The following is a 24389-nucleotide window of genomic DNA, read 5'->3' on the forward strand; positions in this document are numbered from 1 at the left end:
ATAGTCCTGTTAAGGACTCCCTGCAGGAAAATATGAAGAATTTCTAAGTGGCCATCATCCTTATTTAATGTTAACATTTATGCTGTACAAGCTTTTCTTTCTCTTCACTGGCATACATTTACCAAATACAGAAAATTAACGTTGACGACATATTGCCATCTAATATTTTTTTATTTTAGCAATTTTGTTTGCCTTTCTTTTTCTCTTCTGCGTCTCCATCTTCCTTTTTTTAAGTGTTGGGGTGCTGCCTGCACAGATGTCGGTGCACCGTGTGTGTCAGTGCCCAGGGAGGCCAGAAGGGGGGGTCAGAGCCCCTGGAGTTGGAGTTGCAGATGGCTAAGACCCTGGGCATTAAACTCCCCCCCCCCAGCCAGAAGAGTAGCGAGTGCTCCTGCACATCAGCCCCCGCTGACCTGAGTCCCACTCCCCACGCTGCCTCATGAACGGCTTCAGGGAGGAGAGACTTCTTCAGAAGTCAGAGCAGAATCACAAATAGCGTTTGGTTGCCACCTGACTTCAACATTCTCTTTTCTGAAAGTTTGTTCTCTTTTGTCTTGATTGCTTTTCTGTTTTTTGGTACAGGCAAACTATTTTGTAGACTGTCTCTCAGGTTAGGATGTCTCCTGTGTCCTCAGGTCATGTGTTTTGGAAGGAGCACCACAGGAAACATCTGTTCTTTTCATTGTGACTATCCAGTGTAGGAGGCTTAAGTTCTAATATTTCAAGGAACGCTCTCTTCCATGCTTTTTATTCTCACTTTAAGTTTAATGTAAATACAAAAAAATACTAGTATTTAGAGCCTCTGCAAGTTTTTAAGTTAGATATTGCCATAAAATTAGTCACTTCTATTGAGTACTTTAAGATGTAATGAGCCTCTTTTCTCTGCTGTGGCTTCTATAGAGTTGGACCAGGCACAGGAGCCCTGTGTGTGTTTCTTACCTGAGGGAACAGGTATATGATCTTTGCTTGTGAACTTTAAGGGGAAAACAACTAGCATGTACTACCTACTCGTATCCGATGAAAAGGCCAGGGTAAACTCATTTTGAAATGTATTCTTTATAACAAACTCCCACAGTCCCTGAATTTCTGAGTGCTTACCCACCAACATCTTTGCTATTTGGAACCATGTGCAGTACACTCTTTCTTAGACTGTACTTTGGTAGCATGGTGGGGCCTTCGATTTCCAAGTAATCCTCTCCTCCTTAAACACAATTTGTGACAACTTGTATTTTGGTTGATTTCCTATATCTGCATTTTTTTCCATTATCTAGCCAATCAAAACCCCCCCCAACAGGGAAGAAATATGTTAGATGCCCTTGTAATTGTCTCCTCATTTGTAAGGACACATCTCGGCGAATAGGATGTCCGAGACCCAACTGGTAAGAGACAAAGATTCATTCCTTATTCATTCATTCATTTGTTCATTCAACAAGTATTTAATTAAGGGTCATTGTGTACTAGGCTTTATTTCAGGCAGTCTTTATCCTCAGTTATTACAGAGCACAGAGTTTTCTTGTTACTGTTGTTAAAGAGATGATGTACTTAGAACTTGGCAGTCAGAATTATTTGTAGGATATAATGTTTTTTAATGAACAATGGATATGTTCTTTTTCTTATGTGGGTATTTAATGAGCTTTAATAAATCAGTGGCTCACTGAAATTATTAAAAATAACTAGTGAATTTACCTTTGATATGATTAATTTTAATCCAGGAGGCATGTTTTGTCGTGTATCTCCTTACATGCTCCATGAGTATCTGTATAATATATGTAATAAGGCCCAGGCTTCTTTGCCACAGTTCACTGCGCATGTGCTCACACACGAGTATATAAACACCTTCACTGTTTCCTGCAACTTCTCTGGCCTTTTGATCATAATCTGGCCAGAGAACAGAAAGGAAACATGGACCCCACTTTACTTTCTTTCCATCTCTGAGTGAATAATTATCAAGGAGTACCAGGCTTTTGGGAGAAATTTGGTGTTGTCTCAGCACTTAGTACTTTCATGACAGACACTTTTATTAATGTAGAAAATATTCTGTGCATTTACATTCACTCTTCTTCCAAATTCAAGTTGTCTTTGTAGTTTAGGAAAAAAATAATTCTTATTTGAAGTTATAAAAATTTAGGAATGGCAGTTAAATGCTTCCTAAGAACATTGATTAGAACTCATGTCATAACATGGCTTATATTTGAAAAAAGTATATATTTTGCTTTACTTTTGAAAGATTATTGGTGTTTTCTGTGATTTGGGGTCTAATGTTTGATAGTGAATTCAGTTAATTCACGTTATTGTAGTCTGATTCTGGCCGTATGTTCTGCATTTGCCCTTGGTCTGCTTGTGGGCTAATGAATTTGTTTGCCTTTTCTTCCCACAGTCGGCGCATAATTAACCTTGGCCCTATAATGCTCATTTCTGAAGAACAGCCAGCTCAACCTGCATTGCCAATCCAGCCAGAAGGTACAAGGGTTGTGTGTGGGCACTGCGGAAACACGTTCCTGGTAAGTAGCTGTACTTTGGCCATTTGTAGACACTAATCTATAAATCTAGGTTATGATCTATAGATTTGAGGACTGTTTACAATTGTACTGTGAGCCTTATTTATGAAGCTAGTGAGTAAAGAGTATGGCAGGTATATACAACATCCTTTGTGAACTAGGCAAACTATGAATCCAGTTGTAGCTCTAAAATTTATTTGCTCACAAATAAATTTTCACTTTACTTAATGGCACAGTTACACATGTTCACTTTACTTAATGGCACAGTTACACATGTTCAACTTATTTTTATGGCTTCTAGATTCAAGAACAATTCTCATAATGATTTATAAAATATTTTCTGACTTTAAAAATTTTACTTGGGGCAGGGGTGGAGAGATGATGGCTCACCAGTTAAGAGCACTGTTCTTCCAGAGGTCCTAGTTCAATTCCCAGCAACCACATGGTGGCTCACAACCACTTATAATATAATCTGATGCCCTCTTCTGCCCTCTTGCAGGTGTACATGCAAATAGAGCATTCATGCATAAGATAAATAAATCTTTAACAAAAATTTAACTTGGAGTAAAGGACATTAATTCTGATACCCATGATTAGACAGGCCGTTGGAGAAAATCTAAAATAGAAGTATTTTGATGTGAGCAAATCTGTGGAAGTATTTTACAACTATGAACTTCAACTCACAGTTTATTTTTAAAGAATTAATTTCATAATGACTCACCCCATCAGGAATGGTAACAAAGGATTTCGTTGGCCCATCATGGTGGTACACGCCTTTAATCCAAGCCCTCGGAGGCAGAGTCAGTTGGATCTCTTAAGTTCAAGGCCAGCCTGGTCTACAGAGTGAGTTCCAGCTAGAGCTATGAAGGGATTTTTTTTTTTTTTTTCCTAAGAATTTTACTTTATTTGTGGTCCTTGGAATCAGAAGGGAGGCTCTTAATGCTGCCATGGAATGAAAGAGCTCAAGAAGTGTGATTGGTGCTTTCTTCTTAAGTATTTATTGTATTGAAGTGAGTTGTATGTAGGCGTTCTAAATGTCGGATCAGGCGTGGGGCCACCTTGTCTACCTGGTTACCAGCTGTTGTCCCCAGTGCTTTCAGCTTCTCCAGCTACTTAACTGAAAGTGGTTTAGTAGTTCAAACTGTTTCTTTTCCTATTTCTTTTTGACGTGTCAATTATGGACCTTATTCTCGACTTCGTAAGATTTGACGTGAACATTTGTGCTTACACCACCTTCCTCATATTCTCACCCTCATTGCCTTTCCTTATTCCCCACAGACTTATGTCACTGAGTGTTCACATGCTTTAGATTAGTAGAGCAACTGTGCTCATGGCAGAGCCATGTGATATGGCTTATTTTCCTCCTTGGCTTTCAGCATTGTATTGGAACTGTAAATATTTGCTCATCTTCTTTGGATTTGTTTAGTTCTCTATGTATATATTAATTCTTTACATGGTGTTTTGGATATATTGAATTTCGCTGTTTAGTCAGGTGTATCTAAAATACCCTGTTTCGGGTCTCTGCTCCATGGCTGGCACCCTAGACCCCCTCCACCACTGTCCTGAGAGGTCTGTTTCCGCCTGCAGATCTCCATCTCAGGCTGCTTTGTCCCGAGAAGAGAAAGGACGTAAAATTTATTCTGTAGGAGGCTTTTAATCCAACAGCAGGTCTGCACAATAATTAATTTAGATATTGAACACCAGGTTCTCAGTTGTTCCATTCAGAAAATTGCAGACTTTCACACTGGTGAGGAGACTTTTACTGTTTTAGTTCCAGGTCCTTGCTGTCTGACTTATTCCTCTCCATTTCTCTTGTTTTTCTATCTTCTCTTTCACTTTCCTCATTGATTTGAAATTTCACAAGGACATGTCCTGGGGAAAGTATTCTGTGGGCCTTTGCATTTATTTCAGATGATCTAATTTCAGCTTAAATACCTAGTAGCCTTTCACATTCTGTTTCCTTTTGATTATAATCTCTTCCCCAGAAAAATACTATGCTTTTGAGGAGGCGATATTTTATTTCAATGCTGTTCTCTGCTTTGTCCTCATTTTTCTATTTGTGTTTCTTTTATAACAGAAAATTTACTGAAATGTTTATTTAAAGAGGCCCCTCACTGGACTCTTCATGAAGACAGAGTCTAGATGATTTCTTTTCCATTGTCTCCTTTTCTTTGAAAACTTGTCATTCACAAATACCTGCAAATCTGCTGAGGAGCCAGTTCCACTGAGGAAAGATTCTTTGCTCTCCAGGGAGAGGTGGGACTGGGATATGGCTGTCTAGGCAACAACTGGGTGATGTGCTTACCTTCTGCTCCAGTGTAGACTTTGATTCCTTTGGTTTTGGAACACTCTGACTGCTCTCCTCAGGCCACAGGCCTGATCGCAGTTCCTTTCTCAGACTGAGTCACTGCTCTCTTGCATATGTTGAGAGAGGAGAGGTTCAGGCTGTGTAGTCTGGAGAGAGTTTACAAGAAACGCTTGGTATTTGATTTTCAGCCTTGTGTAGCTGACAACCAGAAATCATGTATATTAAAATCATCAGACACAAACTAGTTGATATTTACATCACGCTTAGTGTAAGTATCATAAAAGCAACATTGGACACTTTGTTATTTGCTTTACAATTTCAAGAAGATGAGACAATATCATAGCCATTGTTCCACAGTAGACGGCTTTTAACTCTTCGTTGGCTTTCTCAAGCCACAGAGGTGGCTGTCCCCTCGGCCCCTGTGGGCTTCGTTGTTTTCGGTTTTGTGTACAGACGTGATCACACAGTGTTTGTCTTTCTGTGTCTGGCTTGTTTTGTTTACTGCAATATCCCTCATGTTCACTCATGCCATGTTGTATTGTAGGTGCCTTCCTTTTAAGGACTGAACTGTTTCATTTCATGCATGTGCCACCATTTCTTGATCTGTCGGTGGGTTAGTGAGTGGCTTCTGCATTTTGGTTAGTGTGACTGGTGCCGCAGTAGGTGTGGAAATGTGACGCTTCTTGTTTTTGTTATAACCTCTAACATCCAACCTAGAAAGCACACAGTAGTTCAAATACTTCAGCCGCTGCAGGGCTCCGCAGTGGGACCCTGCCTTCTTTCTCCACCATGTCTTTCTGCAGGCAGTCACGTTTTAGCATCCGGGTCACGAAGTCACTTGTTAAAACTTTGATTTCTACTCTACACAATTTGAAAGACATCTGCCCTCTGTTGTTTGTTTGTTTATTTTTTTTTCTTATTGTGTCTTACATTTATAAATTCACTCACTATCACTTTAGTCATAGTTGGAGGAGGAAATGAAAACCTGTTCACTCATTCAGTTGTATGCAATTCATAATAGTGATTCAGATTTTTCCTACCCAGGACAAAATATAAGTCCCTTTCCTTATATTTTATTATGTGAGTGAGGGAATATATTTGGAATAAGCCACGGATTTCTGTTTGTATTCAGACTGACAGTACAGATTGGTATGCTTTACAGAAGTCAGCAGACATACAGTAAACGGACTCACCTAAGTATAGATTGAACACATTGGGTGCTCTTTGTCTCGTACGGAGAAGCTGTCATTTTAGTGTACTATCATTTTAAAGTACAGAGCAGACTTCTTTTCAGCTTACTCAGGAATTACCTTCCATGATGGCCTTTCTATTTTCTATTTTGAATTTCTTAATAGATTATCTTTCTAGCTACTTTACAAAAGAATTATTGTAATTTATTTTAAAAAAAATACAGAAAGCGTATGTACCTGGTGCTGCATAGATCCCAAGGAAATCATGGCAAACAGGAAGCAACCTCTATTTTCATGGTTTTCCAACCTAGCAGGAAGAAGATATTTAAGAGTCTCAGGATGTGAATAGAGCATGGGGATACATTGTTTTCGTGCAAAGATGTAACTAACCTGAAAGACATGAAATTATCCTAGGAGTAATAGAAAAGTATAGAAGTGCTTTATGTAAAGCTGGCAAGATGGCTGAGCAGGTAAAAGCCCTTGCTGCCGACCCTGATAAACCTAGTTTAATTCTAGGAAGCCACATGGCAGAAGGAAAGGACTGATTCTCACATTGCCCTCCACAATAAGAACACACACACACGCTCTCTCTCATGCAAAATAAAATAAGAATAAATGCAGAAATACTAATTAAAAAAAAGAAGTGTTTTACATTTAGGTGTATGGGTGCGTGCAGTCTATGACGGAAACAGATGTTCAGCTTTTATTATTTAGAAAAGTGATAATGGTGGTTGATGGTTAGAAAAATTAGTGATGGAGAGAAAAGAGTGATAGTGTAAATAATGTGAAAAAGAGTGAGGAAAAAGTTTAAGATGATGTTAGATATATATTTAAACTTAAACTGCAATGTAACATATTAGCTACCTTTATGATGTTTTGAACAAAGTGTGTTTTTGTGGCTCTTCCTGTTATCTCCTTCACCTCCCTGTTACTCCTGTCTCCCCCCACCAAACCCCATTCTTTATTCTTTTCCCTTTTCATGTCCTCTGTTTAGTACTAGGGGCATTAGGCAATAAATTCTATGGAAATGATCCAAGTTGAAATTTTAAATAGATGTGTAGGAGGGTTAGTTTACAATTTATATCTTTATAATCTTTTTTCTTTTTCTATTAATTTTTATATATTTTTATTAATTATGTTTATTCACTTTGTATTCCAGTTGTAGCCCCCTCCCTCATTCCTTCCTAATCCCACCCTCCCTCCCTCATTTCCTCCCATGCCCCCCCCCCAAGTCCACTGATCGGAGAGGTCCTCCTCCCCTTCCCAATACATTCTTGGAGAGGATGTGGAGAAAGGGGACCCCTCCTCCACTGCTGTGGGAATATAAAATTGTACAACCACTTTATTTATAATCTTAAAATATAATTTATGCATTAATGTATTTTGCTATATGTAGCCACAGACTCATGTTTATAGCCAAATTTTCTACTTAATATTTAGGCCAGGCGTTAACCTGAGTCACATTAACCTGTCTTACTCACACAGTAACAATAATTAAAACTTTTAATTCTTTATCTAGAAGAGATAGATGTTCGGCTTAAAATACAGGATGTAAAGATGATTTCAGAGTTTCTGGAAAGATATTTTTGGTAATAAGTGAGAAAATTGTCAGGGTTTAAAGGATGGGAATTGATTTTGATAGTTTCAGGTTAATGAAGGAAGCCCAGTGGGAGCTCGGTGGTAAAGTTACTCTCCTTTGCTGGGGTTTATGCAGTAGAGGGGACCTTCTAAGACAGTCAGGAGGCCTTGAGGTCAGTCCCCAGCACATCAGGGGTCTGGGGAGTAAAGAGTCACGCAGTTTCATAAGTGCCGGCTGCAAAGCTTTTCGTCCTACTTATGACCCTATCATTAATGTACTAAACATGAGAAGATTCAAGATTACCCATTCTTTGCCGTGAGTGGAAAAAATCAAGAGAATAAAAACACATCAGGAATAAACATGAAGTCATATTTATAAATGTAAGTATGCAGATATTTAATTCTGCAGGGTGAAAAGCTAGGCTGAACTGTATGTAGTTCAGTTTTCCAGGACAAGGAAAAGGAAAAAAAAAATCCTGTGATCTCTTAGAAGATACTTACAACATTTTAAACAAAAGGAAAAGAACAATAATGAAAAAAATGCTGTTTCTGGACCACTGAGATCAGAGAGGGCATTCTTTTTGTGGATTAAAGATCAGTATGATGGGCTGTTCTCCACAGCGGCCTTCTGTTTCTAGTGTCATTTCTTTAATAGTCAGGCTTATGGGTTGAGTGGGTTAGGAATTTACTGCTTGGCACTGTTTCAAGACCTGCCTAGACTCATTGACGCAGTTGAGAAGAACGAGAGCTGTGTTTGCAAAGTATATTTAGTGCCATATTTTTTTAATGGGACAATCGACAATCAGGTATTATTCTATGAGCAGTTTCATATATTTTGGGAAATGACAGGCTAAAAAAATTAGACATTTTTGTAAGTACTTTAGTGCTTTTCATGTGCATCAGTGTGCAAAACCTGCACTCCCGATGCAGGGACTCTGTACCGCTCCCTCCCCAAAGAGACTTACAGACCGAGATTCGATGCAAAAGCAAGAGGCAGTTTATTCCGATTGCGATGGGGGTCGCCCCTTCAAGGCAGGAGAGGACCCCAAGCATACAAAGCACAGAGTTTTTATACCTAAAATTCAGGCCACACATGTATCTTTACATTGACTAGTCAGCAGAAAAGACAGCAGTTTTGCAGCTGGCAGCTTACAGCTTCTTCCAAGGGCAGTCCTCCCTGCCCCGGGTTTCTTATCTCAAAATAAGCTCATCCTGTCTTCTGAGGAGGGCCATCTGGTCTGGCCTCTACTCAAGGTTTAGTAGCCCTAATTGTCTGACTGTTCTTCTTTCTTAGCTGGCCCTTATTCAAGGTCCAGTTGTTTTTCTTTCTAGTCTGGGATGGTCCCATTTCTCAACTGCTAACATCTAAAAGGAAGTTTTATGTTTCGTGTCCAAATATTGTTTGTCTTCTAAACTATTTTGAGATAATCCTGTGGTCAGATAAGAGTGACTGTTTTGAGGGGCATGTTGAAAAACCAGTTTCCTCAAAGAATCAAGTAACTATGCAGGCTTACACTAGTCCACAGGGAATATAAAGACATTTCTTACTGTGAGTGGAGGTCAGCACTGATCTCTTGGGAATGGGTGTGCACTTGCTGATAAAAGCCATATTCATCGTGACTGAGGCTAGTGTTCTCTTAAAACCACCCAACTCCCCAAATCTGCCGAATCACAGGTCATGCAGAGGCTCAGCTCACCAAAAGTGCGGAGTCACAGGTAATGTTTCAAGTGGGCAAATCTGCTGCCCTCGGACAGAGTCAGAGTTTTTTTTTCACTTGAATACAGAGTTAATGCTGTAGCAGGGGGAAAAGACAGTTTTAATGGAAACATATTTTCAGGTGTTTCTCATTGTCTATTATATCCATTAAAATATATTCGGGAAGGATAATTCTAAGTGACTGACTTTATGCAGAAAAGCCTTACTTATGAGCTTTTACTGTTAAAAAAGGTATCAGGGGGCCACTGACTTTGTCTATTTAGTAGAATAGGTTAGAAATAAATGCAATATTGCAAGATGTCTAAAATGACTAAGTTTTAGAGAAGTCACTTTTAAAAAAAGATTGATTTATTTATTGTTTATATAGTATTCTGATTGCATGTGTGCCAGCAGGTCAGAAGAGAGTACAGATCTCATTATTGATGGCTGTGAGCCACCATGTGGTTCCTGGGAATTGAACTCAGGACTTTTGAAAGAACAGCCAGTGTTCTTGACCTCTGAGCCATCTCTCAATTTTCTGACAGAAGTGAGATTTTCTTTTAAATGAGAACCTTATCATTTAACTAAGTTTTCCTTGAGAGAGCAATAGCCTTTACCTACCAATGCCCATGCTGTTGTGTGGCCAGCATAGGAGCTGAAGGGCCTGCCTGCCAGCTGACTTCCCCACTTGAATCATGGGAAGAAATGGTACCCAGTGGACTCAGACTCTCAGTACAGGACAGAAGAGAACAAATAACATGAATTTATAGAGACTGTTGTGCTGTTATCTTAGCGGAGAGTCAGGGCCAAGACAGAGGCAAGAGCAGGGGAAGGTCTGAGGGTCTCTCCCAGGTCGGAATTCATGTGAAAAGCACAGAGCCCATGGGTGAGATCACAAAGTGGGTTGCATCCAAAGAGGCTAGGCTGAACAAGTTTTTCTCACAGTACGTATGAGGGTAGGGGTTGCTCAAAGTCTTTTCTTCTTTTTCCTGCATGTCTCCCTTAGCTTCTGCATAGTGGATAGGGGGTACCTGACTGGGATCTGACTGATGATTCCCCGAGCTTCAGTCAGGCGGGGAATGGAGTATCTGTGTGTGAATGCCAGCGCTTGCAGGATGTCAGACAGAAATAGCATCCTTTGACCAGTTCCCTTGCCAGTCAGTGAACCTCTCTTCCACCAAATGGATAATGATCTCGAAAGCCTCATGCGAGCAGCACTTGAGAACTCTCAAATATAGTGTGACTGTTGTAAGGGGTTTGATCACAGACATATCTATGTTGCTGTAGGCCTTTCTCCTGACAAAATCGGTTATATCAGACTTGGAGTCAATGTCTACCACACGCCCTTTCCCATCCACCAGTGCCAATGCTGAGACTTGGCCCTATACAGAGACACCCAGAGCCAAACAGATGAGGATGATAGGAAGGACTGCAGCCATATGGACATAGGTACCAATCTGCAGCTTTTCTAAAGACGCAGTCATGAATTCTAGCATGGGAAATCCGTAATAAGGAGTTTGAAAAACTGAGGATGTGCTTGTGAGTAGCGGGAGGCAGAAGGCACTGCTTTATCCTGGTCTAGTTATCACACATCTTATTTTTAATAATGAAGAGATAGCAGCCAACAAGCTGAGAGGAGGAGGAGAAGCGCAGACTCGTGGCTTAAAGCAGCCCTGCAGTGACTTAGCTTCTGGTTCTCTGTTGTGTTCTTCTAGCTCATAGACGTTTGCCAATGACGGCTAAGCTGTGTGAAAGCTGGCATGGTTGGCATGCACACCAGACGTTGCTTCTTACTGTCTCACCATGGACCAGCACGCATACAACCAGTTATCAGAAAAATGTTCCTGTCAGTACCTAGGGATGAGGAATCAGGTCAGAGCAGGGCTGACCCTTCATGAAAGAGGTAGACATGCTGTGTTTTTGATTTGGGGGTCTCTTGCAGGTGTGTTAGTACCCTGGTTAGGGAACTAACTTTTTAAAAGATTTCTTTGTTAATTATATATACAGTGTTCTGAATGCATGTATACCTGCAAGCCAGAAGAGGGCACCAGATCTCATAGATGGTTGTAAGCCACCATGTGTTTGCTGGGAATTGAACTCAGGACCTCTGAGCCATCTCTCCAGTCCCCTAGCAGTCACATCTTAAGAGCACATCTTAAGAGCAACATTTCAGATAGGGAGATTGTAGAAAGTCAGAGTCTTTGCAAAAATTTATTTTCATTCATTAAAATGCATTACCACAAAAGCAGCCCCAGCCATAAAGGTTTTCCTTTTTTGAATTTGCCGCATCAAGAAACCGTAATTGGATGTGACACCAACACCATTTGTGTCAGGTTGCTGGCCATATAGTTTACCTCTGTCACCGTCAAGTCTCACGTGTTTGTTGTAACTGAATTTGCCAAAATTAACCTGTGCTGAAATGTACACTATAAAATAATAATGTTGAGATAATTGATCCTTATTGGCGGGTCACCTAAAATTCACATTTGGCAAGTCAACCTTAAGTCTTGGGTTTTGCTTTACCCTTGACTTGAGAGTTTTATAATTGTCTCTTCTGGTCATTTTTTTTTTTGTTTGTTTGTTTGTTTGAATTATAAAATTGTTTATGAAAAACTTTATATATAAATAACATCTGAAATAATATCAAGAGTTTAGAAATTCATTTAACTTTGTTATAAAAATAAAAAATAAAAAATCCCGTAACTTTATTTTGTGCTCTATTCCGGTTTCCATGTAAATCCATGTAAATCTTTGTTTGGTACACAAATTCAAGAACCTTTTGCAGGGAAGAGTAACTGAAACAAACCAGCTTGTTGTAAAGTGTAAGCAGTGAGAGGAAGTTTGGTTGTTGCCTGAAAACAATGTGGGTTTGGTTGACATTCTCAGATGTTAAAGTAATCTCTCTGAAAAGACTGAGCATTCATATAAAGTTTCATTCCTACTCTATTTCACTTGAGACTAAGTGCCCTGGTCTGACAGAAAGAGCATGGGCAGGCTTCCTCAAGGCTAGTCAAGTTTCATGAAGTTTGAATTAAAATGAAGAAGCAGAGCACAGGAAATCAGCACCTCATTTCTTAAATCTATGGACGAAAGAAAAATCCTTATGATTTTTTTTAAATTATATTGTGTTTTTGGAAAATAGAATATGCATAAGATATTGAAACTTCACAATTAGAAATTGGCCACCTAGAATCCTAAACAAAAATTAATTTTTATATGGGAAACTTGCTTTGACATGAAGCTAATGACACTTATATCCCTGTGAAACTATGAAAGAATTATACTGTTATATTATTTAAAGCAAGATGAGCAATTAGAAGGCCTGTTGGGGTATCACAGTGAAGCCAGGCCCCCATGTTTGGTCAGCATTGGCTGAAACTCGGAGCAACTACACCCCCTTAGAAAGCCTTTTGAAAATGCTTTCTTTCATGAGGTAGAGACTTTAGTTTAAATTTACAGGACCTTTGTTTGAAAGACTTTGCCCTAAGGCGGTATGCTTTTCTGAGTCTCTGAATGACAGCTCCATGAGAAGGGTAGCACAGTCTAGTACTGCATTTATCGTAGATGGAGTAGGATAACTGTGTTTCTGTTGCAATTTATAAGCAACCAGGGAGCAAGATACAGTTTCCTGGTTGTAGTTCTCAGCATTGGGTTAATTCATTATGTATACTATGACTTCTCACAGAAGTAAAATAGAAAATTGAAAATAATTATAAATAAAAATATTCAAGTACTTTCAAGTTGCTTCCAGGGCTTAAAGGAAAATAAAGTTTGAAGGTACAAGTTTGAAGGCTTAGTAAGTGAATGGAAGGGTGCAGAGAAATGAATCTATTCTGTTTTCCTTATGAGGCAAATCTAGGTGACATCAGAGCCTTGTGAGAGTCATGGGAACCCATTCAGGCTGGGATCCCAAATGTGTTTCCAGGGCATGAGAGAACTATGGTACCACGAGAAGGTGATTGATGGCTGCTATCATGGTCCCTCGTAACATTTAGACTAAGGAAACATGTATCAGATTGGCTGGTTTTCAGTTGTTTTTCTTTTCAAATCCTTCTCTTTATTTATTTTACAGTGGATGGAGCTGAGGTTCAACACTCTGGCAAAATGCCCACACTGCAAAAAAATGTAAGTTCTCTGCTGGAAGTATCATTGAGAAGTACTTGAGGGCAATCTAAAGAGTTTGGAATTCTTAAGCATATTTGGTTTTTAAGACATGATGAATGCATATTTATCATTTTCAAGACAAAGCTAGGCATCCTTAGGCTAATAGATCCCATTTTGAAATTAAAATAATTGGGTTTGGTTATTGTTCTTTAAAGGGAAATTTTTAAGAGAGTAAAATTAATGAATTGTCAAAGAGTTTTCCATGTTACAAAGATTATAATCTTTTGCAATGAATGTGAAGTGTATAAGAAGTACTGTAATCAAGGAGAAAAATGGTTAGATTTTCCATTTTCTTCCTAATAAGATTATTACTGTGGCAAAGCTTATGTAATTGTCTGTTTTAACTATCCACTCTGTTTAGCTGTGTTTCTATCTGCTCTGCCTAGTGGAAATATCAAAGCACAATGTGAACATGGAAAACCACAGACGATATTTTGATTAAAAATATTTTATGGCATTTGTGTTGGGGCTTCTGAGGACCAAGGACTTTGCTAGGAGGACTGACATGAATCAATCAGTCTTACTCACAGATAAGAGTAAAATCTACTCAGCAAAGGGAAAAAACAAACTCTGGAGACATCAAGCAGAAGCTGCAAAGAAGCCTTGCCAAGCGGAGTCTTTTGTGAAAGAGGTGTTACTACAGTGTGTGTCTGCTCAAGGCACTCCCTTGAGACTTGTGAAGGACATACGTACATTCCAGATACCCAACAGGAAAGTTCATATTTGGGATAATCATATCACTCAGAGAGAATTTATACCCTCTAAGCCACTCTTATGACATATGGGATGCTGGAAACTTTTTAAACTTTTTATTTCCCAGGCAGCCAACCTCGTTAAGAAGGGCCTTTAAATGAGAATATTCTTAGGCTTGATTTGTTAACCTTTCCACACAACATTTATTTTGAAAATGACAGTTTAATTAAAAATGACTATCCACGAATATGTATGAATTGTAATGTTAAGTAAAGTCAATTAAATGGGAATGTTTTGACAATTCAATTCTCAAAACAGAAATATAGACTCATACTTTATATGACCTTTAGTATGATCTAATTAACTTCATATATTTTGACAGTAGAAGAGTTCCAAGAATGGTTTCTCAGAGAAAATAATTAAAGTATCTGAAAAACAGAACACATAATGAAATGTCTCTATTCATTGCTGCTAAATGATTTCAACTAAATATAACTCTGATATAATTTTCTTTATCATTAATTTTTAACTCCAAAAGAAGAGGTATTTTCAATTTGTGAAATCCATCACCTAAGTTCTTTGTTTTATTAAATCTGGTAGAAGTCCATGCATGGAGAAGGCAAGCAGACAAACTCAAATACATATACACACAAACACAGGAAAAAATCGTGTGTGGGGGACACCATCACCCAGCATACATAAATAGGCATGCTATTAATACATTTTATTAGTGCATCACAAAGGCACAAAACTAAGTGGGGAAATAGACTCTCCAAGGACACTAAATAGTATTAAAATTTGTAGAAACTAAGCAGCAGAGGATTGTATGTGGGGTACGGTGAGACGGCCTTCCAGACACCTGTACACATTAGCCAGAACTTTCACAACAGTCTGAGAATGTGGGGATTGTTAGCCTAGTTTTACAAATTAAAAGCTGTTGAGAAAGGGCAAGGGTTATGTTTAAGGAACTTTTCGATTAATTGCTCTAGAACAGTGGCACAATTTCTGCTGATGAGAAGAATGTGAACTTTCTGGTTATAAGGTTGTGATGATATAAAGAAGAGCTTGTATCAACAACTTTGGGAGCATTGTGCATAGAAATCCATGTGGGCTAATCCAGCTTGAACGTCATTCTAAGAAGATGGTTTGTAGAATTGGAGTCATAAGCTAACCACGGGAAAACTCAGGGCTTTTGTTACTTGAGGGCAGATGCTGTCATCACATGACCTCCCCCAGCTGGTCTCTGGATTTCTCTTGGCATGTTTTTCTTTATAGCAATGTGATGGGTCTGTTAGAATAAGATTCCCAGATAGCATTTTCTTTCTTGCACATAACTATCCTAGAATTCCTTTTTAATTATGAAGTTATTACTACATATGCCATGTGTTAATCTCACAAGTGTTTGCCCACATCTCCAAAGGAAAAGAAACTGCTATCCCAGTTCCTTATAAACACAGAAGTAGAGGCTGTTGTAGCCATGTCCTGTCTTTTTTAAAATTATTTTATTTACATTTGTGTTTTGTCTTCGTGTATGTCTGTGTCAGTGTGGACATTACGGGAACTGGAGTTACAGCTGCCCTGTGGGTGCTGGGATTTGAACACTGGTCCTTTGGAAGAGCAGCCAGTGCCCTTAACTGTTGAGCCATCTCTCCAGCCCCGCCCTGTTCCTTCTTATCTTAATTCTGTTCATTGTTTTCTTAACTTTGTCTTCCTTGTGGTGTATGAATTGTTTTGAGGAAGCAGTTTTCTCTTTCTGTTGGCAGAATGTTTTCTGTAAGTCCGTTATCTAAAATTCAAACACTTACTAACTTCTTAGGAAGCTTTATAAGATCTCTCAAATTTAAGTCTCTACCTACTTTCTAGAGCTTTCTGTGATTTTTTTTTTTCTGTACCTACAAAGAACTGCCATGTGCTAACATTAACACATTGTTTTACATACATAAACATCTCTACAGTCCCTTGATTCTTTTCTTTATTTTTACGTGTGAGCTGTGGTGACATGGTCTGGCTGCTTTATTTTCTCTTCCCTTCCTGCCTTAAAAATACCCATTAAACCCTACAAGTTAGCCCGAAGTCTCTTTTGCTTCTTCTGTGTGCTTTTATGAACCTCCTGTGGGAGACTGGTTACAGTATTAGTTTCCTCTCATACTCGAGCCATGCCACTATTATGAACTAAAATGGCTCATCCTTCTATCTATTCCAGGCTCACTCTACCTTGAAACCTTGCTGCATTGGTTCATTTTGTATTGCAATAATGAAATATTTAAGGCTTCATGCATAATAAAGAAAAAATGAGGCTTATGTTAGCTCATACAATCTAGGGTTAAGAGCCTAGATGTGGTTGCCCATTCTTGCTGGCAGAATTTGGGGGTGGCACAGTGATTTCGAATGCACACATGTGTTTGTCTCTCTGGCTCTTCTGCCCGTTCTTTAAGAACAGAACAAGACCTGTGACTGTATGCAATCCTAATCACACTGTTCCAATTAAGTTCCAATCCTCTTTTATTTTACATTTTATTTACTTATGTTCTTTTTAAACATGTATATCTTCACTTTACACCCTGATCGAATGCCCCTCTGCTCCTGGTCCCTCCTTCCTACCCTCTTGCTTCTATCCCCTCCCCTTCTCCTCAGAAAAGGGAGCCCCTCGCTCCAGCCCACCCGAACACATCAAGGCGCATGAGGCCTGAGCTCCTCCTGATCCACTAAGGCCAGGCAAGGCAGCCCAGCTAGGGGGGAAGTGATCTAAAGCAGGCAACAGAGTCTGTGTCATAGACAGTACCTGCCCAACTTACTAGGGAACCCACATGAAGATCAAACTGCCTATCAGTTACATATATGTAGGGAGTCTAGGAAATCATGAAATTTGCAGGCAAGTGGATGGAACTAGAAAGGATAATTCTGAGTGAGGTAACCCAGTCCCAGAAATTCCCATCCTCTTAAAACCTCACAATGAAGATTATATTCTAACATGAGTTTCAGAAGGGAGGAAGCAATATTCAAACCATAGCACTCACCTTCTCTCTCTCTCTCTCACTCTTTTTTTTTTTTTTTTTTTTTTACTTCATCTGAAACTATAAAGAACAGTGCTTGGCATTAATTTTTTTTTCATAGCAATAGCTACATTCACGTTTTGCAAGTGTTCTTTATAAAATTCATAAAGTGGTTTGTGAATAGGGAAGTTTGTAATTTGAAGCATAATTAGAACCTTGGGAACACTAAACAACCTTTCCACATGTTTTTCTGTATACTCTGAGATAAATAATTAAGTGTAATAAGCATCTTCTTTGATGCATAGCTTAGCTGACTTAAAGTTGAAAAGAAGACCTAAGGGCCCACAAACAAAATTGCGATGATAGCAGGGTATGGTGGGTGAAGTAGCGGTGGCGGCTCTCATGAGGCTTGAGGGTTCAGGTAAAGAGAAGTGGCCTTTACCTTTCAGAAGATTGAAAGGCTGGAGTGTGCTCTCTCCCAATAAAGTTCTTAACATGTTCTTGCCCCCAAATGAGTAGGTAATGAAATATAACCTACCAGGAAATGGAGACATAAAAAAGATAGATTAGCTGGGCTCGGTGCCACATGCTTGTAACCCCAGCACTCAGGGAAGCAGAGGTTGAGGTAGGCGGATTTCTGTGAGTTCAAGGCAAACCTGGTCTGCAAAGCAAGTCCAGGATAGCCAAGGCTACACAAAGAAACACTGTCTCAAAAAAAAAACAAAAACAAAAAACAAAAAAATGAACTAAAAAAAGATAGTTTGTGTCATCCATTATCTTAATAGCAAAATGTAATCCAAAATAGAGGGTTAAAAATATAACAGTTGAGCATGAAATTAAAGCAAAAGGATAGAAAAGGTATAACCATGAAACTCTCTCGAAAGCCAAATACACACTAGGCATCTGTAGGAGTTTCAGTAGCAAGCCTTTTTGGTTTTTCAAGATGGGGTTTCTCTGTGTAGTGTTGGCTGTCCAGGACTCACTTTGTAGACCAGGCTGGCCTTGAACTCACAGAGACCTGCCTTCCTCTGCCTGTTGTGGTGTTCTCCCTCTTAGTAACTGAACTCTGCTCCCAACACATCCCTAGCCTCCACTGTACATACATGCTCTCTTACAGGTTGGGGTAGCTGTTTATTTAGGTAGGAAACAACGGAATTGGAGTAAAAGTGATGAGTGTGGCTTCCTCCCATGCTCCTCAAACACACAGCTGCTTGGTTCTGTGCTTTGTCCCTGCTCAGGTTGTCTAGAAAGGGAAGTACAGCAGGAACTCTGCTACCAGCTAAGCTGCAGCTGCCCGGGTGGTATGGTACAACACAGAGCTGTTTATCAGCTCTCGGCTCCATACCTGCATCTGGCCTGATATATACAACACAATCTCCTCCCTTAAGTTACTCTAATTGTGGTTTGCCTTCTATGGTCTGGCTTTCTTTTCTATCACGTGTTCTCACTTCACTATTTAGTATAAAAGTAACTAGCATTGTGGCCACATCACCAGAAACATGAAATTCATATTTGTACAAACCTTATACTATGTATAGGATGGTATATAAATATACTATAAATTCAAAATATGTAAATGAAAACTGGCCGTTACAATGACTATGTTCTTGTGAATTAAGATATACTAAAAAAACCAAAAATTTAAGAGGTTAAAAGACAGAAAAAGTAGTTTTGTAATGGGTAAAAAAGAACTTCCTAGATAAAGTATCAAAAATCATAACTGAAAGAAAGATTGGTAATTTTGAATATGCAGAATTACCTTGGGTTGGAAAGGTGGCTCAGTGGTTAAAAACACGCAAGGACCTGAGTTCAGTTCCTAGAACCTACACAGGGTTGCTCACAACTAGCTGTAATTCATGCTCTAGGGGATCCGACTCATCTTGCCTCTGTAGACACCTACACTCATGTGCACACACACACACACACACACCCCTACACTCATGTGCAATGCACACACACACAATTAAAAATTAAAATCTTAAAAAGAATCACCTTTTATTTCATTGACTCTCTTGATTATTAGAACAATGTATTTTTATCACTGAGTATAATATATATCGTATCTCACATATACCCATAGTATGTGCCAGGAACGGTATGTCTTGGGGTTAGCACACAAAAGACAGCCTGAGTTAAAGATATGAAGTGTTGAATAGAAGAAGAAAGCCAACAAGAAGTGGAAAAGATGCTTAACCTTTCAGAAATCAGGTTGGACATATTCCAAACTACAATAAAAACTATTCTTGGCCAGGATAAATCAGAACAATATTAAATGAAGTGCCGGCAAGAATTTAGGTGGGGTAATGGCATGTCTCATACAATTTTGCTGAAGATGTAAATTTGATATTTCTTAAAGTTAAAGATATGTCTGTGACATAAGCACTCCATTCCTAGGAATAAATTTTCTTTCATATAAATGACACAAAATACGACTCAGTATAGTGGTTATTAAAAAAAATTTCCATTTGTAATATCAAAATTTATTATGAAAATAAATTAATGAGTCTCCTATCAATACAGACTTTTCCCATCAAGTATTAAGCTAATATAAGGTCAAATTCTAGGCAAGCAGTTCAGCACACATATCTATACATGTTTGACATAGGCACAAACAATCCCGGATGTTGCATACAGCACCACGTTATTAAATACTAAGAGAGTTTTTACTGGCGCAAAGAGTGGTCATTCGTCCTTGCTCCATCCTGGTGGTGGGTTGCACTTAGGCTGTGGAATAGCAGTGGTTTCTTTCTCTTCTGGTGACCTAATTTGAACAGTAAAAAAACATGGATTTTCTACACAGGATTCACAAAGTAAGATTAGTGTACCTGAGTTACTTCTTTGGTTCTCAGAAAAGCAGCTCTAATTTTCATGTAGAATCTTTGACTTCTTCAATGAGCAGTTCTAATGAGTGTACTTGGCTTTTCATGCATGGTAAGTTAGAGACCTCCAGAGATTGCCAGACAGGTTGAAGGAATGAGAAACAACACTTAGCTGGGAGCTGTGGGGCAGGAAACCTACTGACAGGGCACATGAAGAGCTAAACTGGTTGATTCTGTGAAATGAGAACTCCTTTGTGAGGATGCTTGATAACGGGAGAATATTTATGCCATTTGTGGGTCAGTATACAGACGGGCAGGAAAAGAATGTACTAGGACACTGGGAGGCTGTGTTAGGGTGGGAGAATTAGACATGTTCACTTTTCCCTCATTTCTCTATTTTCCAAATTTTGTGCATTAAACATAAACCATAAGCAAGCCAAATGCTACCTGTTAGCATACTTCTCCATGCCGGAAAAGACTGTTGGGATCAGGGACCACAGGGTGGGTGTTTTTTTTTTTTTTTTCCTTGTTTGTTTGTTTTTGTGGATATTGTCACTGACCAAGGCACCATTTACTTTTGTCACATGTTGGAAAATGTCGTTCTTATAATACTGTCTGTCATTTTGAAGAAACACATGAAGCTAGTACGTCAGTGAGGCTGTAGTCAAGAAGTCATGAGGATGCAATGGATGTGTCTTTGCATAGATATTTAATGAATTCCTTCGCTGTGTTCTCTCAGCTCTTCAGTAGGAAGCGCTCTTCCCCGGAGACGCTGCTGTGCGTATGTCACCGTTGGAATGATATGTATTTTCATTGGAGTTGGATTAACCGTGAGTACCACCTTTGCTTGTTCGGATTTATGGTCTCGTGGAGCAGAGGCTGGCCTTTGAGTTCCTGATCCTCTTGCCGCCACCTCCCAAGTGTGCTCTACAGTGCCAAGACTGAACACCACTGTTAGTGTTTATCAATAACCCGATTGTAAGCTTACCAACTTTAAAGCCTGGGGTAGACTTGGGACAGCCATCAGAGAGCCCCAAGATGGTGGCAACTCTGCGTGACAGGCTCCAGAGCTTTTGAAGGATGGTGGTCAATCAGATATCTAATCCTTGGATATGTCTTTTATTTTTTTAATTAGATAATACTTTAAAAAGTGTTTTTATGTTATGTGTACAGGTGTTTTGTCTATATGTATTTCTGTGTACTATTTGCACGCCTGGTGCCTGTGGAAGCCAGCAGAGGGTGTCAGATTCTCCAGAGCTGGGATTACAGATGGTTGTGAGACCTGATGTGGGTGATGGGAATTTAATTTAGGTCCTTTGGGTGAACAGCCAGCGCTTTTAACTCCAGCCCCAATTTTACAAGATTTTACGGCATTATATTAATTATGCAAAATCAAGCTTTCAATGTGCAAGACTGTTCCTAATGGATTCTGCCTACTCAGGGAAAGGCTTTTTGTGCTCATCTGAAAGTCTTTAGCACTGAGAAATTCATTATTTGTTTGTCAAAAGTCCATTTACTTTTGTGGAGTGGGCAGAACCCACTTTTTATGGTCACGAAGTATCTTATATTCAGAACAACAGTGTTGCTATGAGGATGGGTTAGTTTCAGAGGAGACGGAAGTTGAACAGTTAGCATGGGAATGACAGCAGGAGCAGAGAGGGGAGGTGATGGTTGCTTTCCGTGTGCTGAGTTCCTTGGTTAATATTCCTGGTCCCATATCATTAGCAGTGCTCCTCTGTACCACATGAGAGGAAATATTTACATGGATTAAACAGCTTACAAAGGTCACGTCACCTCAATTTTCTCTTTGCTCTTTTCTTCTTTTGGTTCTGAGTTCTGGGATTTACAGGCATTCACTACCATGCCTGGCAGTGTGCGTTTCTACATCATAAAATTTGTAGTTAACCCAAGTAGCATTGTTAACTGTTACAGTCTGGAGCTACATGTAGTCTTACAGGGCCTTAGCAACTTCAGTTTGGGGATATAGTTCGTAGAATCACAAACAGGGAGGCCAACACAGGTTTTCCGAGGAGACATTTCCTTAACGGTTCTAATTGCTTGCTTTTATATTATTTTTTGTTTTAGGTTGGCACACCAGATTTTGCAAGGCGATTTCACGCGACCTACGTGTCTTGGGCAATTGCTTATCTCATCGGTTTGATTTGCCTTATCCGAGCTTGTTATTGGGGCGCAATAAGAGTCAGTTATCCTGAACACAGTTTTGCTTAAAGCTACTCGTGAATCCTTAATGTAGGTGAGAGTGTCCAGTAGTTCTTAGTAAGCTCTTCTGGACACCTTCAAATCACTGCTCTAATGGATTCCATCGGGTTTGTATAATAGTCTCGAGACTTTGTGAGTCTTTTCTGAACAGATGCTCACAGCAGGACATTATATGCAAGTTCATTTTGCTGCTAGGTTTTCAGACTTGGAAAAATAAAGCTGTGTCTTTGTTCTTTTAAATCATAAAGGTATTTTTGCATTTGTCATCACATGTTAGATCTAATATCAGTTGTTGATTATGTTAAGCCTGTTATTGTATTTCCTGCTTCTCTGTGACTATTCCTAAGACGTGTTTATAAATGTTTCTACAATAGCTTCACATTTATACTTACATTTTAAACAGATCTGCTTGCTTTAAAAATCTAAGCAATAGGCATTTTTGCTTGAACTGCTTACTGTAATTTTAACCTAAGATTATAGTTACCTTATTCAGGAAAAAAAAAATTGAGTGTACCTTCTAAAACTTGGCATTCTTGTCAGAGAAAATTTCTAGATACTGTATGCTTGTTTTTTGTTCTTTGTAGAAAGATCCAATATTTTGGTAGTAAGTTAACATACTTAGGATGAGCACATTAGTCCATAGCTGGAGATATTGGAGAGATGTCTTTTCTCCAAAACAGCAGGACCTTTTGCCTTTCTTTTTTTTTTGTCTTTTTAGTTAGCATTTCCAAAGCATCCAGTCTGGATTTGTGGAATTTAATGTTGCTCTTCTGAATGTATTCCTTTATAGACTGGAGAAGGTGTTTCAGCCATGTTTCATAGCCCTCATCTCGTCAGAGACAGATTCACACTGGGCTGCACCCCGTTCCCTCAGATCGCGGTAACCTTGTCTTCTTGCGGTACTTGTGCACCCACTTCTCCGTGAAGAGAATCAATGACATTTTGCATTAGCTGAAATGTTAGAATTAGAGATTCTTGTGCCATCTCTCACCCGGCCAGATAATGACTCAACGTATTCAAGAAAATGGATCAAAGATAAAGAGTTTCATAGTTTCCTAAACTTCGCTTGGGATTCATGGAATCAGCTCTTGCACTGCCCACATTTGCAGTTTAGAAGGAATTATTTGATAGTCAGTGGTTTAAGCTCTTTCACATGGTAGAGTTAGACGATGAGATGACCTGAGTACATTGGTAGGTGATTCCAAGGGACAAGACTAACGTTTTAAGTTATTTATGTTCCCGATTAATATAAAAATGTACTTACTGCGAAGTTTGGAGTGAAATACATGTAAACCTCAAAGAGAAAATGTTAAATGTATAAATGAAGTAGCTCAGGATTATATGTATCTTTGAAAATACACTAATAAAGATTATTATCCAAAATTGCTTCGTTCTATTTCATCTTAAAAATATGATTTAATTTCCAAAGTTCACTTTGAGATCTTGCTCTGAAATACTCATACTAAAGAATACATACCATTATTTTATTTTTTTTTAATTTACATTTTGTGTTTTGCCTCCATGTCTATCTGTGTGAGTGTGGCTATTACGGGAACTGGAGTTACAGACAGTTGTGAGCTGCCATGTTGGTGCGAGAATTTGAACTTGGAATAGCAGCCAGTGCCCATGACCGCTGAGCCATCTCTCCAGCCCCTGCATACCATTATTATATAATGTTTTTTATTCTTTTTATGCAGTTTTAACAACGGTTTTTGATTTGTTTATTGTTAGCACACTTACAGTCAATAACCAATGTCTTAGCTTAGTGACAGTACTTTGTAATAGCACTGGATGTTGTCAGTTCATTTTTTCCTGTTGGCTTGAAATCTCACATTGTGTTTTATGCTATTTGACAAAATCCTTCTGGAATTTAACTCTGACAGACGTGTGACAACTTGTTCACATGTTCCTTCCATTTTGATCCCTGCTGCGTACTCAATCTCAATGAAAGAATGAATGTGCATGAGGGATAATTATTGGATCATTTTTACTTCTTATGTGTACTTGGGCCAGTACTTGCTATTTTAAACTAAAATATTTTAATCTTTGGTTAAACGTTACAATCTTAAGTTAGAGAAAAAAAAGATCCAAATATTACCTAAAAGCAAAATATATAAAAAAATAAAGTGATTAAAACAAATACAAATATTTCAAAAACTAGTGTATGAAAAAATTTACAAATAACAGCAAAAGACAAAATGGTGAAGATATTTTTTTAATATAGTTGACT

General features: G+C 38.8%; 1 protein-coding gene across 1 annotated transcript in view; it reads left to right on the forward strand.

Moving 5' to 3' along the window:
• Pip4p2 (phosphatidylinositol-4,5-bisphosphate 4-phosphatase 2) overlaps window positions 1-23536 on the forward strand; it is a 55040-nt gene extending 31504 nt beyond the window's left edge. The window contains 6 exon segments of the mRNA XM_055603365.1: window positions 1272-1283; window positions 1285-1379; window positions 2378-2501; window positions 13343-13395; window positions 20679-20769; window positions 22025-23536. Of these exon segments, the coding sequence (XP_055459340.1) occupies window positions 1272-1283; window positions 1285-1379; window positions 2378-2501; window positions 13343-13395; window positions 20679-20769; window positions 22025-22168 (519 nt within the window). The 3' untranslated portion in view covers window positions 22169-23536.
• Window positions 23537-24389: the final 853 nt, after the last annotated feature.

Source organism: Psammomys obesus, unplaced genomic scaffold (genome assembly GCF_907164565.1).
Source record: "Psammomys obesus unplaced genomic scaffold, mPsaObe1.curated_primary_1811, whole genome shotgun sequence".
Classification (NCBI taxonomy): Eukaryota; Metazoa; Chordata; class Mammalia; order Rodentia; family Muridae; genus Psammomys; species Psammomys obesus.